This window comes from Pleurodeles waltl, chromosome 1_2 (assembly GCF_031143425.1).
Source record: "Pleurodeles waltl isolate 20211129_DDA chromosome 1_2, aPleWal1.hap1.20221129, whole genome shotgun sequence".
Taxonomy (NCBI): Eukaryota; Metazoa; Chordata; class Amphibia; order Caudata; family Salamandridae; genus Pleurodeles; species Pleurodeles waltl.
This window is the reverse complement of record NC_090437.1, coordinates 1133087655-1133109452: the sequence shown is the minus strand read 5'-3', so window position 1 is coordinate 1133109452 and position 21798 is coordinate 1133087655. Positions and strand designations below refer to the sequence as shown.

Below are 21798 nucleotides of genomic sequence, written 5' to 3'. Positions count from 1 at the left end.
CATGTAGGCTGTATCGGCAAAAGAGGTTAGGAAGTTTTATTAATTTCTATTGAGCCATTTACTAATTTCTATCCAGCCTTTAATATTTCTATCCAGCCATTAACCTTATTATTGATCTAATGATGGCATGCTGGAGTGAATCTTACTCCCTGCTGCTTGGACACACTTTTATTTTGTTGGAAAGCACTAGCTGCTAGTCAGAGCTGCCTGGCTCCTTTTCTCCCAAGCACCATCATGGAAGGTGCACAACTTTTAATCATTTTATGAGTTGGTATTTCTCAATTTTATTTTAATTACATATTCTTTTCTCATATGCTTGCATCAAAGGGGAGATTTTGACTGCAAGTTGGAGGTGCTGGACACAAGTCTGCCTTTTTTTGTTGATTTGTTCAGGTTTTTGGCCGACGCTGTTCATCATGGCCTAACCAAGTCCCCTTTTTATGATGGGATTTTTAAACTGCACAGCAGTGCATCCAAGCAACCTAAAACCTTATCTTTGAAATACGGACTGCATGCTGGAGTGCACTGCAGGTGTTACTTCTTTTTCCTTGTCTGTACTTTTCTTTCGTTGTACAGCACTAGCTGCTGGTCCTAAGTCCCAGGCTCCAGTTTTCTTAAGCGTCAAGTTGGAAGGGTAAAATGGGCCTTTTAATAATTTATTACTTGCTATTTCTCACTTTTAATTAAATTTAATTTACTTTCCACGTAAACTTGCACTATAGGGGAGCCTTTAACTGCAAGTTGGAGTTACTGGACTCCAGTTTGTCTTTTTTTGTTGACCACTCTGGTTTTAGGCTGATGCAATGTGTCACGGCCTAGCCACACCCCCTTTGTATGGTAGGCTTTTTAAACTGCAAAGCCACATATCTGCACAGTCCTTAACATTATCTTTGGAATACTCACTGCATGCTGAAGTGTATTATACATCTTACGCCCTACTCTTTGGGAGCACATCAGCGCATTCATGCAGCAGGTGCGCCACTGGTGCACCGAAGGCAAGCCCGTCTGCTCCCAGACTTTGCAATGCGCCACTCCCCTTGTTCTTTCAAATCAGTGGGGGAACCTTGCATCACATAATAATGTGAGTATCTTATGAATTTCAGGACGGGCAGCTCTCTAAATGCTCCAGGGATACTAGTATGGGAGAAAGACATTGAATCAGGAGGAGCAATCATGACCATGGGGGGGATTCAAAGCCCACTTGAAGGCTATGCCTATGTGTAAACATTGGCTATAATGCTGTAGTCACAGAACTAAAGATGCCTGTAGTGAGACTGCAAAAAGATCCCCAGTGCTCAGAGTAGCTTCTGTATCTTGGGTCTGGGGTGGCTGGAAAAATGAGAAATACTTCCTGAGTGCATATGGAGTGTTTAAGGCGCTGTTGTATTCCTTCTAGCAGTGATGTCCATCTGCTCTGCAGAAGAAGCAAATCTACAGCCACCTAATACCTATTTCTGGATATTTCACAATGCCTTAACTACGTTACTTATTGAAAGAGGCACAAAATGCAGTTTGGACTGACTATGAACATTTCTTGGATAGCGTATTTCATACTCCATCACTAAAGGGGTGGTTTCCATTGTATATGAAAAGAGTCAAGTAAGTGTTGTACTTCTGTTAGCCACAACATTCAGTAAAATCAATTTTACAAACAGTACTACATACTAACGTTTTTGTAATCCAAATTTATCAGCCTAATCTAACAGTAATGGACACAAAAGGTTCAATTCCTATAAATTGCACTTGATATACATTGTTCTTACCTTTAGGAGAAGTACAGGATTGGGGTTTAAGCTGAAATGAAATTAACCGTATTAGTTATTGACCAGACATAAAACAATATTAACATACAGAATCCACCAAATTTAGTAACAGTTTGAAGTCTGTTGAATGTCTATATAAAAAAGCCTTTTATTATTAACCAATCTACTTCCATCTATTAGATACCCTGAGTGTACAATCTTTAAAAGACACTGAATTTCTTGGATGCATCATCTCACATATCTCATAACACTCGTTAAGGTAACTCTTATTTAGATGTCCATGTCCGTTCTTAGTAGCAAGTTAAAATGGTGACTTCCAGCAACCTTGTCCACCGGCCTCAGAGATCTTTAACAAGAGGCAGAATACTAGTTGATACAGAAGGCAACAAGGACATCACTGACGAGCTTGGCTGATGGGAGAGTGAAACCCATGGGAGAGAGGAGGTACTGTGGAAGCCCAAAGGACTATGGCATCCCAGGGACCTTAAGGCACCAGTTCACAAGAATCACAACTTGGCACAATTTGTGGAGAAAGTCTGAATTCTCTGTAGCAAACCAGGGTTGGACTAGGACAAGAAATAGGCTTAGGCACCGAAATAAAAGTGGCTCCTCTTAGCGCACTAAATAGCTTCAGAGAGTAGCCTACATTTGCAACTCAGACCAGTTTGAACTAGTAAAGACATGCTGTAGGACTATTTTATGGGAGACTGCCTGCATATGTGTTTGCTCAAGGCAATGTTTATTTTAATATCAGAAAAATCAACAGTAAAAACCAGCCCACTGGGCCATAAAACAAACCCACAACCTGCTAAACAATCGGCTTACACACTGATCTGAGGAACCAGCAGATCGGACACTGCTTGATTGCCCTATAAGCCAGTCTGACCCAGTAGCAAACTTGGAATGACCTAAAAGGCAGAGGCACACAACCACATATGAACATTAAAGGGCATTAGACTATGACTGAGCAGCTCAAATACTCAAAAAGTATTATAAATGTGGTGAATGTAGTAACAATTCACAGCCTTGTAGCAGGTTAGCAGAGATGAAAAAAAGGTTTAACAAGTACTGCGAGGCATGAGGGCAGCCCAAATTTAGTACTGTATGTCAGAGGGACCTTTCCTACACTAGACAGTACCCATCAGAAAATCAAAGATACATTCAGCACAGTTGTTCACAGGGTGAATTGACTCTATTAACCCCATATGATAATGTTGCATCTCTAAACATGTGGCAAAAATAAACCACATACAACATCAACATCCAATATTTTTACTTTCTTTTTTTTTAAAGCAACCAACAAGTACGCTTTTTCTCTTTGAATCTCCCTCTGTGGTACTCTTTTTCATGAGACCGGTAGAATGCGCTCTCTCTGTTCTGTCTTCTTTGCTTCTTCCTCTCTTGCTATGATCTGAGGTCTTCTTGCTTCCCTCTAATGCAGACCCCTTCACTATACTTGAGGGATCTTTTTTTCATTTTTTTTTTTATTTTTTACAAAACTTGTAGTCTTTCACTGTATGTAGGTGGAGAGCACACCACACACACTGCAGAGGATCTGAAGCATCTTTATTTATTTCACATAAGTGCATTTCACAAAAAGAGGCTCCCTTTTATGTAAAAAAACGCCCTTCAAAGATGACAACAAGTGGAGGAAAAGGTAGGTATATGTTGAAAATATTGTATGAACAAGATACAACTTCAATACTAAAATAAATCTTCAAGTAAAAATAGGTTGTTTACCCTGAAGTTTTCGGAGATCCTCTCAGCATAAGACAGAAAAAAGACCAGAGGCTGTGAGGCATACTGTCAGTACAGTGCAGACCGGGGCAGGAAAGCTGCTGGATTTTTAAAGGAACAGCGCACTCTATGCAAATATTTAACTCTGTGACCTGAGAGCACCTTTTCCAAAGCCTTTTTCCTGACACAGATGGGAGGTAAAAGGCTATTTATGATTGCACATATCTTCAGCTTGGTGCTGCAATGTAGTCCACATGCCTTTTTAGATGGGGATTTTCCATTTAAGAAAAAAAAACCAGGAAAAACAGTATTGCAGTCATTTTGGAGGAGGTACCACCAGACTGCTCAACAATGAGGTGTCTATTTCCAACTATAGATTGACTAATATATGAAGGAAGTGCTTTGTGGTTTCCGGCATAGGAGAGAATAGTCTATGATAAAGACTATAAAGCGAGGAACCTACAATGTCAAAATGCCACGCCCAAGGTAAGACAAGGTGTACATCAGTGTCAACAAAGAGGGAAATCTTGGACAACAAAATAAAGCTCAACAAAAATAAAAGAATGATTCACACACTGAGACCAATTAAGAAACACAGCTTAAGAAACAACAAGGAACCTGGAAGTAAAAAGGTAAAAAACAAAAAATAAATAAAAAGGTGTATAAACATGGTCTTAACTTTTGGCAGAAAATCATCAAGGAACTGCAGCCACTCAATAAAAGTCTAACCTCTCTTACGCAGAAGAGAGGTAACTGATCTCAAAGTACCAGTGGATTGATGATAGTTTACTATATAAATCAAGAAATAAAGTTAAAGGGGGTAGGTATAATAAGACATATTGACATACAAATCTGAAAAACTGAGAGTGATACGGCATGATCATATTAGAGGCTGTACAAGGAGAACACATAGTAAACAACTGCTGGTTTCTATGCTCGTGACATAGACAATGAACACAGATACAACAACTTCATAGAGAAATCAGCAGAGTTTGGCTAACAGAACATAATAGGCGAGAATTTTAATGTAGTGTAACCACCATGCTACGAAAAGGCCCAGAAAAAGAACAAAAGAATTATATACCAAAAATAAGGTACAAAATAATTATGCAATAAGACACCAATATTTATTACACATCTGGCAAGAACAGCATCCCTGAGGAATAGTTTACCCTCCTTTTAGCAAGATAGTAGAGTATATTTAGTTACACCTACTACTACTTTATTAGAGGAGAACTGAAGAAATGGTCACATCACTTAATACCTGAATGTATCGGTCCTTTTATCAAACCACAATTGAACATATCGAAATCCAAATTTAAAATACTTAGAACAAGTCATTGTTGAATAACAAATAATTTCGGCAAAATATTAAGCCCTGATAAATACGTGTATATCCAACAATAAAGGATACAATTGGACTGTATACAGCATAGGATTTGCTAAAAGCATATTTTAGAGGCATGATTGGCAGTAACACACAATGGATTGAACAATAAAGAAAAATATTTAAAAACTCAATAAAAAGGTCAAAAGAATGGGAAAAAGGATGTCAGATCCAGCTTTACAATCTAATTAGAAGGTTCAAAAGTGTTTATGAAAGAATAAAGAATGTTAAATTCCTTATGATACAAGGAAGTTATAAAGGATGAAGAAAGATATAAGGAACACATACGAGTGGGGGATTAAAATTTGATGACGAATGGCACTGGGAACCAACTCTAGAAGCAAAATCAAATTCAAACACAAAGGTTATTCAAATAGGAAAAAAGAGCATCAGAAGGAAATGAAAGCATATTTTACCTACTTAAAACTATATAAATAAACCAGAAAATACAAAGAGTAATTAAATAATCAAGTAAATAGTTAATTCAAATATTATCAAGCCAGCCAACTACAGAACAAATAACTAAAGGAATAACTATAGAATACATTGGAGAATTAATTAAATACTAGCAAGCTAAGCTCCAGATCCAGATATAATACAGTTGTTCCATATACCATTCACAGAAATGACACCTAGGTTAAATGAAGTGTTTTATCTGCACTACCAGCATTTAAGGTTCTGGCTTCATGGAATCAAGCAAATACAAATGTCTTCCTAAAAACTTGGAGACACGCCAAAGAATGCAGCATCTATGAGACAGTCCCCTTATTAAATTCAGACAACAAGGCATGCAATTGCATATTAGATGAATATATCAATAAAAAACTAGGGAAAGTAGTAGGCAGAGTGAAAGGATGTCTTATGCCTGAGCACGTTGTGCACAAACAGGTTATCAACCAATAACAGACTTAGATATTGCAAAGGAAAATAATCAACCTCCTAGAATTAGTTATCATCAATGTGGAAAAAGCCTTCAAAAAAGTCAGGAAGAAATTTCTATATGGCAGAATAAGGTACATTGGCTGTCCTGAAAAGTTAGTAAATGGATCCTAAAACCTCTGGCCACACTAATTAAAACCATGCGAAAAATGACAAATGTAATATATACAGAAAAGGACAAAACAGGGGTGCCTGTGAAGTCTGTAACTGCAATATACTTCGAGCCTGTGACTGCGATAATATGAAAAAAAACAGTGATTCAAGAACTATAATTACACAGCTGGACACCTAAACTGGCTCTAAATGCAGATAATCTTTGAGTATGCAGGCCAACATGCAATTTATGTCTATCCCATTTAGGAAGAATTATACCTCAATTTTCCACATTGGCAGGCTACGTTAGAAAGTAATCTAGAATAGAAACAATATGCATTGATTGCAGCATTTTTAATGGGACCAATGGGTTTTTGACAAATTAAGGGAAAAATATAAATGAAATTATGAAGAAAGACCGATAATCTGAAGCAATGACTAAATGACTAAAAACACGTTGAATACAGCTGAAAGTTTTGCTTTGAGATGAAGACTGAATCAGGGCCTTCTCATTTTTGCCGCATGGCACAAAATACATCACTGCAATAAAGGAATTTGTTTTTTGTCCTTGGCACAAGGCATGATAAGTTATTGGAGTAGAGGAAGAACACTGTTTTCAATTTCAAAGGAAGGAAAAGCTCACTGAGTAAAAGACTAAAAAGCAGACGCTTGACAAAGAAAAAACAGATGGAGCCGGTAGTGAAATACCTTTTGCTTTCATTAACTAGGAGAATCGGAAAGGTCATCACTTTGGAGGGGGGGAGGCAAAAACTACAATGTTTTGTTCTTCATTACACTTAAGGATGTACCTAAGCCATTATTACATGACTGGGACAGCATATGCCTAGATGGTGATAGAATTCCACGCTGGATAAATGCACTTGAATTTCCAGTAGAGTTGTAATATAAAACTACATAAAATAATTTTACTTAATATACCTGCTGAGTAAATTAGTGGCTATAAATTAAATATGTATACAGTGCACACACAGTGTATTAGTACTCAATGTTTGAGCATATAATGGAACTACTGCATAATTTAACAATTCCAAATCAATATTATGAAAGATGATAAATGTGAATACCTTCTGAATATCATTTACAAGAGAAATCTAGCATCTTGAGGCTGTACTGATTCTTAAAAGTAGGAATTGCACTATGGGAAAAAAACACTACCTAAAGATTAAGCAAATACCTCCTAAATAAAGGGTGTAATGTTGCTATACATCTTTAAATGGCGATATTCAATAACATGTTCTAAGCATTCTAAGTTAATTTATGATGGGGCACAAGGAATTGTGTTATTTTTTATTGCAATTTTATTTAACCAGTCTAAAATATGGTAACTTTTGTATTAATAACTAAATTTGCCACTCAAAAAAGAATCACCTACATCACTTGGACAGTCTCCTTCTGAATCATCTTTCTTTAAAGGATTTTCTGAAAATGAAAACAAAAGAATTACATAACTGACACAGATACATTCATAATCCCCCCTCCGCACCACCATAGGCTATTCTGTGCCATTCACTTATTTTAGATTAGTAAAACCTGAAACTGAGAACATTTTTCCATAAACATTATTTACAATATATTTGCAATTTCCATTTAGATTTAATATATTTATAGAAAGTGTGCTTCTGCTGTTGTCAGAATGGCATTCCAGAACTATTCTGGATCAAAGTTACTTATCAAAATCAGAACATGTCGAAATTGAGGGGGAAACCAAAGCGGGTTTGAAAGGGCAGTTTGAAAAAAAAACGTTTTTAGACTGACAAGTGGGGCAGACGTTTTGTTGGTATAGATGCGACAATGCTGGGTGGTTGGAATTTTGTGGATTCCTGCAGATTCCGGAAGGCTCCATCACATAAATGTGGGGAAAATGTGTGATTTCAAGCAAAGTTGGAGGTTTGCAGGGCATTGTGGGTAAGAAAATGGTGCGGGATGCATGTGAGGCACACCACCCTGGACTCACCCAGATGTTTAGTTTTCAGATGGGTCTAGGTCTCCTAGATTTTTCTAGATGGCAGCGTCCCAAAGTCCAAAAAAGTGCAACATTCCAAGTTGGAAGATTTTGAGAGTTAGACAAGCTCTCATGTCCCAAATGTAAAATCAAAACCTAACATAATCAAATGTCCACTTGCTTGCCGTTGGGATAAGATCTTTTAGTGTGTGGGGGGAGAGCTGAAAGACTGTTACCCCCTTCAGTTGGGGTGGGGGCATAACCATGCCCATACTGGTTGGTAGCCACCACCCCACTATTTTTTTTTTTTTCAATTCCCTGGCATCTAGTAGGCTTTCTTACACCCTACCCCCGGGGGGAGTGGATCCGGGGTAATTGCCCTATCTGCCCACTGGGGGGCAGAACAACTTTGTTCCCATTTATTTGGGGTGGGGGTATGCCCATACCCCCTCACCCTCTTTAAAATAAAAATAAAAATCTTCCCTGGTGTCTAGTGGACTTTCTGCCCCCCTGGGGGGCAGATGGCCCTTACAAAAACAGACCAATCTGCCCCCAAGGGCTGCCCCTTTGGGAGCAGATGGGCCTAAACAAAATAGGAAAAATAGGCAGATCTGCCCCCAAGGGGAGAAGAAATGACCAACAGTTGGAGCCTGAAGATCCCTCGGAAGAGGAGACAACAAACCTTGGTAGCTACAAGAGTCGCAGGTATACAGTGGTACTGTCCTGCAAAGAGGGGCAAAGACTCACCACCTCCAAAGTTGGACACCTGGTAGGACCAAGGGGACCACTCAGGACCACCACCCGTGTTGCAGGATCCATGCAGAGTTGCAGGAGAGAGGACCTACGCAGCCGGTCGCTGTTGCAGTTGGTGCCTGCGGATGCAGGGGAGTGACTCCTTCACGCCAAGGAAGATTCCTTCTTGGTACGGACTGAAGAATTGCCACCCTCAGAGGATGCATAGCCAAGGAAACGTTGCAAGAAAGAGGAGAAACCATGTTGCAGGGCAAAGTCGTCACCGGAGCTGAAGATTGTAGGTTCCTGTGCAGTGCAGTTGCGGTGCCACTGTCGCCAGAAGTCAAAGTAAACATTGCAGAGGAGTCCTACTGGAATCTTGCACATCAAATCTGAGGACCTACCCAAGAGGGAGGCCCTAAATAGCCCTGGATGAGGGATCGGTCACCTGGCAAGGTGACCACCTAGCAGAAGAGGGCTGTGACGTCATCTGCCTGACCTGGCCACTCAGATGCTCCCAGTGGCCTCTGCCCACCTTGAATTCAAGATGGCAGAATCAAGTGACCACATGGAGGAGCACTGGGTACCACCCCTGGGGTGGTGATGGACAGGGGAGTGGTCACTCCCCTTTCCATTGTCCAATTTCACTCCAGAGAAGGGACTGGAGGTTCCTGAAAAGGTGCAGATTGGTTTATGCAAGGAGGGCACCAAATGTGCCCTCCAAAGCATACAAGTGGCTTGGGGAGGCTACCCTTAACAAGCCATGAAACACCTGTTTCCAAAGGGAGAGGTGGTTGCCTCCATCTCTCAAAGAAAATCCTTTGTTCTGCCTTCCTGGGCTTAAGGTATTCAAGCAGCAGGAGGACCGAAACCCACGTGTAGGATGGCAGCAGTGCAGGCAGCCTGGGAAAAGTCTGCAAACTGGTAGGAGCAAAGCTGGGAGTACTCTAAGGAGCCCCCAGAGTGAATGGAATCATACAACCAATACTGGCAACAGTACTGGGATATGATTTCGACATGTTTGATACAAAACATGCCCAGGTTTGGAGTTACAATTATGTAGTGACCTATGTCCAGTACACGGGCAAAATGGCTTCCCCACACTCACAAAGTCGAGGAAAATGGAGCTGGAGTTTGTGGGGGTACCTCTGCTCATCCAGGGGTGCCCTCACACACAGGTACTTGCACCCTGTCCTCTGGGCTAGGAGGGCCTGCCACAGGGGTGACTTACAGTGACCTGGTGCAGTGACATGTAGTGAAAAGGGTGCATGCACCCTTTCAAGCAGGCTGCAAAGGCAGGCCTGCAGACACACTTTGTATGGGCTCCCATGGGTGGCATAATACATGTTGCAGCCCATGGAGAACCCCTGGTGCCCCAATGCCCTGAGTACCTAGGTACCACATACTAGGGACATAAATGGGGGCACCAGTATGCCAATTGTGGGGTGTAAACAATTAGGGACAACCAAATCCAGAGGGGTCTTGGTTAGCAGGATCCTAGTAAACTCAGCCAAAACACCAACATCAGGCAAAAAGTGGGGGTAACCATGCCAAAAAGAAGGTACTTTCCTACACACAAGTGACCCCTTGAGGCACAACATTCAGTGCTCCACCTGATCAGAATCCCTTTTCACATTTTCCATCTACATCTCTCCTCACAGCTGGTGCTGTTGCAGCCATCGGAGGCACTTCACCCAGTGCTACTACTTAAGCACTTCACCCATTGCTCCCAACAGGCATCATTAGCGAACTGCTAGAGCAATGCTTCCCTGAGGTGAACCACTAACGTTCACCTGGGACAGGTAGCCATGTATCCACTGCCACACATCATGTGCTCCGCTGATGCATGTCTGTGTCACAAACAGCACAGGATTTTTTTTTATGATAGTAGGACCGGCTACCTAGACAATTGTAGGACTAAGAGACTGTAGGTGTGTTCATCTTTGAGCATGTTTTATGTGTGCATTGTTCTCTAGGATCTTATTTGGCTCTGCAGCCAGATATATATAAGCCACAAATTTAACTTGCAAAAGACCGGTATCTCACTGCTCCAAAAAAGAGATGCTGCCGGTGTGGTTAAGAAAGCATGCTTGCTGGTGAACCATCACTTTACAAGCAATAAATCAACGTCTCCAGAAAACTCCACAGTTTTACCAGTGCCACATGCAGTCCGTGAGTTTCAAGTTAAGTAACTGAACTCAGCTGGAGCTTTCAGCTCAGCTAGATGAACAAGGTTTATTTTCTCATATATGTATCTCAGTTTGTCAAGAGCATGCCTTTCCTGAGATATCTCCAAAACAAAAATAAAAATAAAAAAAATAAAAAGAACAAATATCAATGTTGGATCAGGGATTGCATGCTTTCAAAATGAAAGTAATGTAAAAACAATTGATCAAAATATTGCAAACAAGGTTGCAGAACGTTTTGCTAAGCTGATGTGTGTTTTTAGGCCAACCTTAAGTACAATTTCTTTAAGCCATCACATGATAAAATATGTTCTTGGAATTAATAATGAGATTAAGTAGACCATGGGCAACATCTAAAAACGGACTTTGTTGAACCCATCATCTACTAGTAAAATTCAAGCCCCCAATTATAGACAAAACATTTACTTACAATGGTAAACGTTTAACATTTCTTCAAGCAACTAAACTGATGCAAAAAAAGAAATCAAACAATTTGGCCTAATTTACAGAATGTGGTCAAATGGAGCAGTTCAGATTACAACAGGTCTCTATGAAATTCAGTTTTCAACTTGGCATCAGTCCACCAATATACTCTGGGTTTATTTAAGGTAACATTAAATTAAAAAATAACTAAATGCTTTTAAACTAATTATCTTTCCTATCAGAACAATTCCCAAAAATAACAAAGAAGACAGCTACATCATCATCGGAATGCAGGCATTTTGAGAACTCTACTAGAACCAGAATATTTGCATATTAAATACTGGACTATTTAATCCCATCATGATCAGAATTTCAGACCAAACGGAGCCACTACATACACAGATCTTGTGTGAATAGTCAACTTGTGAATTTTGTGAGACCTAGCATAAACAGCAACTTGGATTTTCATGAAGATTACCTAAACAAAGAGTAACTACAAACTAAACACTGGGACGCTATTATCTAGGCTTTTATATAATTGTAACTTGCCACTTTTTGGTAAGCACCTAATGGGATATGTGGATTTTTCTCCTCCACAGCTAAAGTTGATTTCCGTAGCATCTGGTTTAGAGAACAAATAGATTTTGCACATGCCTGCTAAGGTGCTTATACTACGCTACATATGATGGTACATAACAAGCACCCTGTAGCCGCCCAAGCAGTATGAACACAGTATAAAAAATGTTTTAAAATTGAGATGAAAAACGGAGGAACTGAGAGATAGGTCTTTATGAAAGTAGGTTTGCCAAATGGCAAAGGGAGGGGAATTAACAAGTGTAATACATTCTTGCTCTTACATAACAGATCTCAATCCTTCTGACCCACAGTAAACTCCTCAGTATAAAATTCAAACTTAAGGGCAGCCGATACTCAGAACAAGCCTGGCTAGATGGAGCAGCATTTGAATTTACATTCGCTCATATGTTTGCAAAATGCGCACACATGTGCGCAGAAAGGGTCTGTCCTTGGAATGCTTGTGACCCTTGCCTTGGTCATAGCAGAATGTGCATTGATTCCTGAGGAGAACACTACGGCCCTCATTGCAACACTGGCGGTCGGTGTTAAAAGCGGCGGTAATACCGCCAACAGGCCAGCGGTGAAAAAAAATGGGACTAAGACCACGGAGAAACCACCAACACAGACAGCCACTTCAACACTCCGACCGCCAAGGCACTGCGGAGGTAACCGCCAACAGACAGACGGAAGACAATGTACTGCCCACCCCATCGCAACCCGCCAATCCGCCAGCTTTTCCGGGGCGGGACCAACGCCATTAAAAGCACGGCAGAAACAGGACTTGGAAGGGAAACCACTCACCTCTCGACACTCAACGAAGAACAAGGACACCATGGAGCCCGAGCTGCAGGTCCTGCCCATACTGGTCTACCTCCTCATCTACCAGGAATAAGAAAGGCGGAGGCAACGACCACGGTGAGTTTGCACCTAGCACACAGGGGAAGGGGGGGGAGGAAAAAGAGAGTGACACACCCCCACCTCCACCCACAACACCATACACACAAACACATGCATCAACATTACATTTACACCCCGTAACCCTCTGGAAGAACCAAAGGACAAAAGGAATTGACTTAAACAGTGATATTTTAGAAATAGGTAGATATACGTAATAAACAGAAAAACAGTATATACACAAATATACAATATGTACATAAGACGGTACATTGTCCATTCAAAATGTCCGTGGGCCACTGGGCCAAAAATCATGGGCCAAGCCCACACTTGACTCCTGCCTCAATACGGAGAGAACCCTGCAGGGGGGGGGCATCAGGTCGAAAACACACAGGCACCTCAGGGGGATGGGGAAGAGGGGGCACCTCAGACGGAAGATGGAATAACGCCACTGCCCCTCAAGGGGGCTCCATGCCCACTGCTTGGTCCTGGAGAGTGCAAGGCCACAGTCTTACAAATCTCTCAAGTGGGTGGTTTGCCCACTGCTTGGTCCTGGGGAGTTTAACGCCACAGTCTCACAAGTCTCTCTAGTGGGTGGTTAGCCCACTGCTTAGTCCTGGGGAGTGCAAGGCCATAGTTTTCCAAGTGGATGGCGAGGGCCTCCTGGAGAGTCGGTTCCCTGTGCCTGTCCTCCCCCTGTCGCACAGCAGTCCTCCCAGTTTCCCTGTTGTCCTGTGCCTTTGTCCCCTGAACCGTGTGCGCACTGCCACTGACCCCGGGGCCCTGATCGTCCTGTGTTTGTGGGGTTGCCTGGGGTCCCTGTAGTGGTGGACACACTGCTGATTGACGTGTCCTGGGGACACTGGCGTGGGCCCGCTGGGTGGGTGCTGTGCTGGTGTTTCCTGAGAGGGGAGGCTCTGTGGTGGGTTGGGACTGTGGCAGGGTAACCAACTGTCCAGAGGTCCCTGATGGGCCAGGTTGGTCATCGTGATCCAGGCGTGCAGAGCTGCTGTCATCACTGTGGGCCTCTTCTGGGTGGGACTGGATGTTGCTGGCACCTCCTCTCCGGTGACGTTGAGTACGGGTCCTGTGGGGATGAAAATGCAGTGTTATTGTATCTGCTTGTGCCATCTTGTGCATGGGTGTGTTTCCCTGTATGGTTGTGAGTGCCCTGCCAGCTTTGCCTTGTACGCGTGGTGATTTTGTGGGCTAGGTGATGCTGTGGTGATGGGTGTCCATGCAGGTCTGTGATGGGGGTCCATGGATTGGTGTTACATGCAGGGCTTGGTTTTGGGATGGGTGGGTTGTTATAGTGGGGTATATGTGAGAAGGTGGAGTGATGGGGTGAGGGTAGGGGTATGAGTTTGTGATGGCATGCAGGTAGGGTGGGGGATATAGTAGTAAATATTTGACTTACCAGAGTACAGTCCCCCTGCTTCTCCTGCAAGGCCCTCAGGATGCATTATTGCCAAGACTTGCTCCTCCCATGTTGTTAGTTCTGGGGGAGGAGGTGGGGGTCCACCGCCAGTCCTCTGTACGGCTACCTGGGGTCTTGCAACCACGGAACGCAAGACCCATAGGTCGTTCCACCTCTTCCTGATGTCATCCCTTGTTCTGGGGTGCTGTCCCACGGCGTTGACCCTGTCCACGATTCTCTGCCATAGCTCCATCTTCCTAGCAATGGACGTCCACTGCACCTGCGATCCAAATAGCTGTGGCTCTACCTGGATAACTTCTTCCACCATGACCCTTAGCTCCTCCTCTGAAAACCTGGGGTGTCTTTGGGGTGCCATGGATGTGGTGTGATGTGTGGGGTGTTCGTTTTGTGACGTGTGTGGATGGTGTATGGGTGATGATTTATTGTGCTTCTGATTAAGTGGGTGCTCCTGGCTTGTCTCTGCTTGCTATCTTTTTTTTCGCTGTAAGGGGTTGTGGGTAATATGGGTGGGTGTTTTATAGTGGTGTGGGTGTGGTGTGTGTATGTGTGTTAGGTGTGTGTAGTTTGAATTGTCCAATGTAGTGGTGTTAAGTGTGTGTGTATTTTGAGAACTGCAGTGTTTTCCCACCAATATTTTACCACGACTGAAAGACTGCCGCAGTGATTCGTGGGTCGTGATACTGTGGGCGTATTCCTGTTGGCGTAATGGTGTGGGTTTTGCTATCACCAGTTTATCACTGACCTTTGGGCTGGCGGACTTGTGTGGGTGTCTGTATAGTGGCAGATTTCTTAGTGTGGGTCATAATACCCGTAGCGGAATACCGCTGCGGTCACGGTACGTGGGCGGCCGTCGGCACGGCGGTAGGCGGCATTTACCACCAGGGTTGTAATGAGGGCCTGTATGTTGAAACAAATGACTGAATAGGCAATGGTCATTTTCAACCATGCTACTGCAAAATTTAGCCCACCATGTTTGGCAAAAAACTGTCTGAGAAAAAGCAGCAACCAATTAGATAAGAAAAATGTCACTTACCCATTGTACATCTGTTTGTGGCATGCAGTGCTGCAGATTCACATGCTTTGCATAAGTCCACCATCTCGTGTTGGGCTCGGAGTGTTACAAGTTGTCTTTCTTTGAAGATGTTTTTTTCGAGTCACAAGATCGAGTGACTCTTCCTCTCGGTGATAGTGCGCATGGCCATTGAGTGCCTTGTTAGATTGTTTTCCTGCAGGAGGGTGAAGTAAGAAGTGAAGACATGTATATGTACATATATATAGTAAGAAAGAAGATGTCCATACAATGTATGAAAAAGGTCACTTACCCTCCTTGGCATGGTTACCCCAAAAACTTTTGCCTTTGCTGATGCTAAGTTTTGATTGAAAGTGTGCTGGGACCCTGCTAACCAGGTCCCAGCATCAGTGTTCTTTCCCTAAACTGTACCTTTGCTTCCACAATTGGCACAACCCTGGCACTCAGATAAGTCCCTTGTAACTGGTACCCCTGGTACCAAGGGCCCTGATGCCAGGGAAGGTCTGTAAGGGCTGCAGCATGTCTTATGCCACCCTGGGGACCCCTCACTCAGCACATGCATACTGCCTCACAGCTTGTGTGTGCTGGTGCGGAGAAAAAGACTAAGTCGACATGGCACTCCCCTCAGAGTGCCATGCCAACTTCACACTGCCTGTGGCATAGGCAAGTCACCCCTCTAGCAGGCCTTACAGCCCTAAGGCAGGGTGCACTATACCACAGGTGAGGGCAAATGTGCATGAGCACTATGCCCCTACAGTGTCTAAGCAAAACCTTAGACATTGTAAGGGCAGGTTAGCCATAGGAGTATATGGTCTGGGAGTTTGTCAAACATGAACTCCACAGTTCCATAATGGCTACACTGAAATGTGGGAAGTTTGGTATCAAACGTCTCAGCACAATAAATGCACACTGATGCCAGTGTGCAATTTATTGTAACATACACCCAGAGGGCATCTTAGAGATGCCCCCTGAACACCAATCCAACTTCTAATGTAGGCTGACCAGTTTCTGCCAGCCTGCCACACACCAGACATGTGGCTGACCACATGGGGAGAGTGCCTTTGTCACTCTGTGGACAGGAACAAAGCCTGTACTGGGTGGAGGTGCTTCACACCTCCCCCTGCAGGAACTGTAACACCTGGCGGTGAGCCTCCAAGGCTCACCCCTTTTGTTACAGCGCCCTAGGGCATCCCAGCTAGTGGAGATGCCCGCCCCTCCGGCCACTGCCCCCACTTTTGGCGGCAAGGCTGGAGGAGATAAGGTGATAAACAAGGAGGAGTCACCCACCAGTCAGGACAGCATCTAAGGTGTCCTAATGTGAGGTGACCCCTGCCTTTAGAAATCCTCCATCTTAGTTTTGGAGGATTCCCCAATAGGATTAGGGATGTGACCCCCTCCCCTCAGGTAGGAGGCACAAAGAGGGTGTGTAGCCACCCTCAAGGACAGTAGCCATTGGCTACTGCCCTCCCAGACCCTAAACACACCCCTAAATTTAGGGGCACCCCAGAACCCAGGAAATCAGATTTCTGCAACCTGAAGAAATAAGAAGGACTGCTGACCTACAAGCCTGCAAAGAAGATGGACGACGACAACTGCTTTGTCCCCAGCCCTACCGGCCTGTCTCCAACTTCGAAAACCCGCAACCAGCGACGCATCCGACAGGGACCAGCGACCTCTGAAGCCTCAGAGGACTGCCTTGGACTAAAGGACCAAGAAACTTCCGTGATCAGCGGCCCTGCTCAACACCAGCAACTTCTTTGCAACAAAGAAGCAACTTTCAAAGACTTCACGTTTCCCGCCGGAAGCGTGAGACTTCACACTCTGCACCTGACACCCCCGGCTCGAGATCCAGAGAACAAGCACCACAGGGAGGACTCCCCTGCGACTGCGAGCCCGTGAGTAGCCTGAGATGACCTCCCCAACTCCCCACAGTGACACCTGCAGAGAGAATCCAGAGGCTCCCCCTGACCGCGACTGCCTGTAACAAGGGACCCGACGCCTGGAACCAGCACTGCACCAGCAGCCCCCAGGACCTGAAGGAACCGAACCTCAGCGCAAGAGTGACCCCCAGACGACCCTCTGCCTAGCACAGGTGGTGGCTGTCCTGAGAAGCCCCCCCTGTGCCAGCATGCACTGCTACAGTGACCCCCGGGTCCCTCCATTGATCCCTATCTGAAACCCAACACCTGCTTTGCACACTGCACCCGGCCGCCCCTGTGCTGCTGAGGGTGTGTTTTGTGTGCCTACTTGTATCCCCCCCAGTGCTCTACAAAACCCCCTTGGTCTGCCCCCCGAGGACGCAGTTACTTACCTGCTGGTAGACTGGAACCGGAGCACCCCTGTTCTCCATAGGCGCCTATGTGTTTTGTGCACCTCTTTGACCTCTGCACCTGACCGGCCCTGAGCTGCTGGTGTGGTAACCTTGGGGTTGCCTTGAACCCCCAACGGTGTGGGCTGCCTATGCCCCAGAACAGAGACTTGTAAGTGTCTTACTTACCTCACAAACTAATCTTTACTTACCTCCCCCAGGAACTGTTGATTTTTGCACTAAGTGTCCACTTTGCAGAAATGGCAATAAGCTATTTTCAAAGACTGTATATGATATTGCTTTTATTCAAAGTCCCTAAGTTACCTAAGTGAAGTACCTTGCATTTTATGCGTTTACTTCAAATCTTGAACCTGTGGTTCTTAAAATAAACTAAGAAAATATATTTTTCTATATAAAAACCTATTGGCCTGGAGTAAGTCTGAGTGTGTGTTCCTCATTTATTGCCTGTGTGTGTACAACAAATGCTTAACCCTACCCTCTGATAAGCCTACTGCTCAACCACACTACCACAAAATAGAGCATTAGAATTATCTAATTTTGCCACTATCTTACCACTAAAGGGAACCCTTGGACTCTGTGCACCCTATTTCTTACTTTGAAATAGTATATACAGAGCCAACTTCCTACATTGGTGGATCGGCGGTGGGGTCTAAGACTTTGCATTTGCTGGAATACTCAGCCAATACCTGATCACATGACTAAATTCCAAAAACTGTCATTAGAAACTGATTTTTGCAATTTGAGCTATTTTTATAAATTTTAAAAGTCCTGCTAGGGCCTTGTGTAAGTCCCTGTTAGCATTTCTTTTAGAGTTTAAAAGTTAGTAAAGGTTTGGATTTAAGTTCCAGAAATAGTTTTTAGATCCTTAAAACGTTATCCCAACTTTTAGAGAAATTATGTCTAGCACAGAAGAGATGGTGGTGGAACTCAACCTCACCCCTTACCTGCAACTAGGGATGTCAGAGCTAAAGACTCTCTGTAAGCTAAAAAATATAAAGACTGGCTCCAACCCTACCAAAGTTAAGCTGCAGGAGCTTTTGGCAGAGTTTGCAAAGGACCACCCCTCTGAGGGTAACCCTACAGAGGGGGAAGCTAGTGACCAGGAGAATGATTCCCTCCCTCCTGTCCTAGTTAGGGAGGCCAGGGTCCGTCAAACCTTGACTTCACAAGTGATAGTCGGAGATACTGGTTCTTCCACAGGGGAGACCAGTAACTCTGGAAGCATTGAGGGCAGCCTCAATGACGATGACCTCCTGTTAGCCAGAGTGTACATTTCTTCATGGCATGTAGTGCTGCAGATTCACATGCTATGTATATCTCCTCCAACGTCTAGTGTTGGGCTCAGAGTGTTACAAGTTATTTTTCTTCGAAGAAGTCTTTTCGGAGTCACGGGATCGAGTGACTCCTCCTCTCGGTTACAGTGTGCATGGGCATTGACTCCATTGTTAGACTTTGTTCCCGCAAAGGGTGAAGGAAGGAGTGATAGAGTATAAGAATATAAAGAGATGTCCATGTAAATCTAAATGTCTCTACATATGTACAAATGATAAACGTAAACGACTACAGGCTTCTGGGGAGGAGGGAAGGAGCATGTGAATCTGCAGCACTACATTAAAAGGAACAGATGTACACTGGGTAAGTGACATTTTCCATTCGATGGCATGTGTAGCTACAGATACACATGCTATGCATAGACTACAAAGCAGTTAATCCTCCCAAAAATAAGTGGTGGCTAGCCTGTAGGAGTTGGAGTTGTTTGAAATAGTGTTCGTAAGACAGCTTGGCCAACATTGGCCTGTTGTTTTGAAATTACATCTACACAATAAAGTTTTGTAAATGTACGAGGAGTAGACCAGGTGGCAGCTTTACATATATCAGCCATTGGTATGTTTCAAAAAGAATGCCATAGACGCACCTTTCTTTCTTGAAGAATGTGCTCTAGGTGTGATCAAAAGTTGTCTTTTTGCCTTAATGTAACATGTTTGTATGCAGCTAACAATCCATCTTGCTAACCCTTGTTTAGAGACAGGATTGCCTTTATGTGGTTGCTGAAAAGAAACGTAAAGTTATTTTATTTTCCTAAAATCTTTAGTTCTACCAATATAGTACACAAGAGATCTTTTGAGATCCAGAGTATGAAGGGCTCTTTCTGCAACTGAGTCAGGCTGTGGAAAGAAGACTGTCAATTCCACTGTTTGGTTGACGTGAAAAGGAGATACTACTTTTGGGAGAAATTTGGGATTTGTTCTAAGTACAATTTCATGTTTGTGTACTTGGAAAAAAGATTTCTCAAGAGTGAATGCTTGTATTTCACTAACTCTTCCTAATGAAGTAATTGTTACGAGGAAGGCAACCTTCCATGTCAAAAATTGAATTTGGCAAGAGTGCATGGGCTCAAAAGGTGGGTCCATGAGTCTGCTAAGTATGATATTTAGATTCCAAGAAGGGACAGGTGGTGTTCTAGGTAGAATAATGCATTTTAATCATTCCATGAAGGCTTTAATAACAGGAACTCTGAATAGAGAAGTGTGTTGAATAGTCTGTAAGTATGCAGTAAAGTGAATTTTGATGGATGAAAAAGCCAACTTAGATTTTTGCAAATGAAGTAGGTAACATACAATATCTTGTATTAATGCTGTAAGTGAATCAGTGTTTTTAGATTGACAGTAGTAAACAAATATTTTCCATTTGTTAGCATAACACTGTCTAGTAGTAGGTTTACGTGCCTACTTGAGCACTTCCATACATTCTAATGGAAGTTTTAGGTATTCAAATTTTATGACTTCACCAGTCAAATCGCTAAATTGAGAGCACTGGGGTTTGGGTGCCTGATTTGATCTTTGTTCTGTGTTAACAAATCTGGTTTGTTTGGGAATTTGGAATGAGGTACTACAGACAGGTCTAGGAGTGTTGTGTACAAATGTTGACATGCTCATGTTGGGGTTATGAGTATCATGATCAGAGATGTCTGACATAGTTTGCTGACCAGAAAGGGAAGGAGTGGGAGAGGGGGAAAAGTGTAAGCAAATATCCCTGAATAATTGATCCATAGAGCATTGCCCTTGGATAGGGGATGTGGGTGTCTGGATGCAAAGTTTGGGAATTCTGTGTTTTCGCTTGTTGCGAATAGGTCTATTTCTGGTGTTCCCCGTTTTTTAAAGTACTTTTGAAGTACCTGGAGATGAATCTCCCATTCGTGTGTTTGTTGGTGATTCCTGCTTAGGAGATCCGCCAGCTGATTGAGTATTCCTGGAATGTATTCTGCTAACAGATGAATGTGATTGTGAATTGCCCATTTACATATTGTCTCGGCTAGTAGAGAAAGTTGAGATTAATGTGTCCCGCCTTGTTTTCTGAGGTAATACATGGTCGTCATGTTGTCTGTTCCTATCAGTACAATCTTGTGTTTAAGAAGGGGTTGAAATGCTTTTAGGACACGAAACACAGCTAATAATTCTAAATGGTTTATGTGAAATTCTTTCTGTTTGGAATCCCATTCCCCTTGAATGGTATGGTTGTCGAGATGATGTCCCCAACCTATCATTGATGCGTCTGTTGTTATTGTGTCTGAGGCACAGGGTCTTGAAATGACCGCCCCTTCATTAGATTGCTGAGATTCCACCACTGAATGGACGTGTGCGTTTGGAAGTCCATCAACACTAGATCTTGCAGTTGACCATGTGCCTGAGACCATTGTTGTGAGAAGCATTGTTGTAAAGGCCTCAAGTTGAGTCTTGCATGTGGTACTATCGCTATGCAAGATGCCATCATTCCTAGAATCTTCATGATAAATCTTACAGTGTATTGTTGATTTGGCTGTATGTGTAGTATGAGATTTTGGAAAGCCTGTATCCTTTGTGTATTTGGATATGCTAGGGCTTTTTTTGAGTATTTAGAATAGCAACTAGGTAAGGTTGTACTTGTGCTGGTTGAAAGTGAGATTTCTGGTTATTTAGAGTGAACCCTAGTGTATGTAGGGTTTCTATTACGTACTGAGTTTGTTGTTGGCAATGTGTAAAAGTGCTTGATTTTATTAGCCAATCGTCTAGATAGGGAAAGACATGAATGTGTTGCCTTCTTAAGTAGGCTGCTACTACTGCTAGACATTTTGTGAACACTCTTGGAGCTGTTGTTATGGCGAATGGCAGAACTTTGAACTGATAATGTTTTCCTGCTATGACAAACGTGAGGTATTTTCTGTGAGCTGGATGGATGGGTATGGAAAATGTCACTTACCCAGTGTACATTTGTTCGTGGCATTAGACGCTGCAGATTCACATGCTGTGCATTATCCTGCCATCTAGTGTT

The 21798-nt window shown here is 43.2% G+C and overlaps 1 protein-coding gene across 1 annotated transcript in view; it reads right to left on the bottom strand.

Annotated features, from left to right (window-relative positions):
• Positions 1–21798, bottom strand: part of BOD1L1 (biorientation of chromosomes in cell division 1 like 1) — a 301369-nt gene that overhangs the window by 87029 nt on the left and 192542 nt on the right. The window contains exons 13-14 of the mRNA XM_069202707.1: positions 7313–7359; positions 1764–1794 (exon numbers count right to left, since the gene is read on the bottom strand). Coding sequence (XP_069058808.1) covers positions 1764–1794; positions 7313–7359 — 78 coding nt within the window. The remainder of the gene's footprint in view (positions 1–1763; positions 1795–7312; positions 7360–21798) is intronic.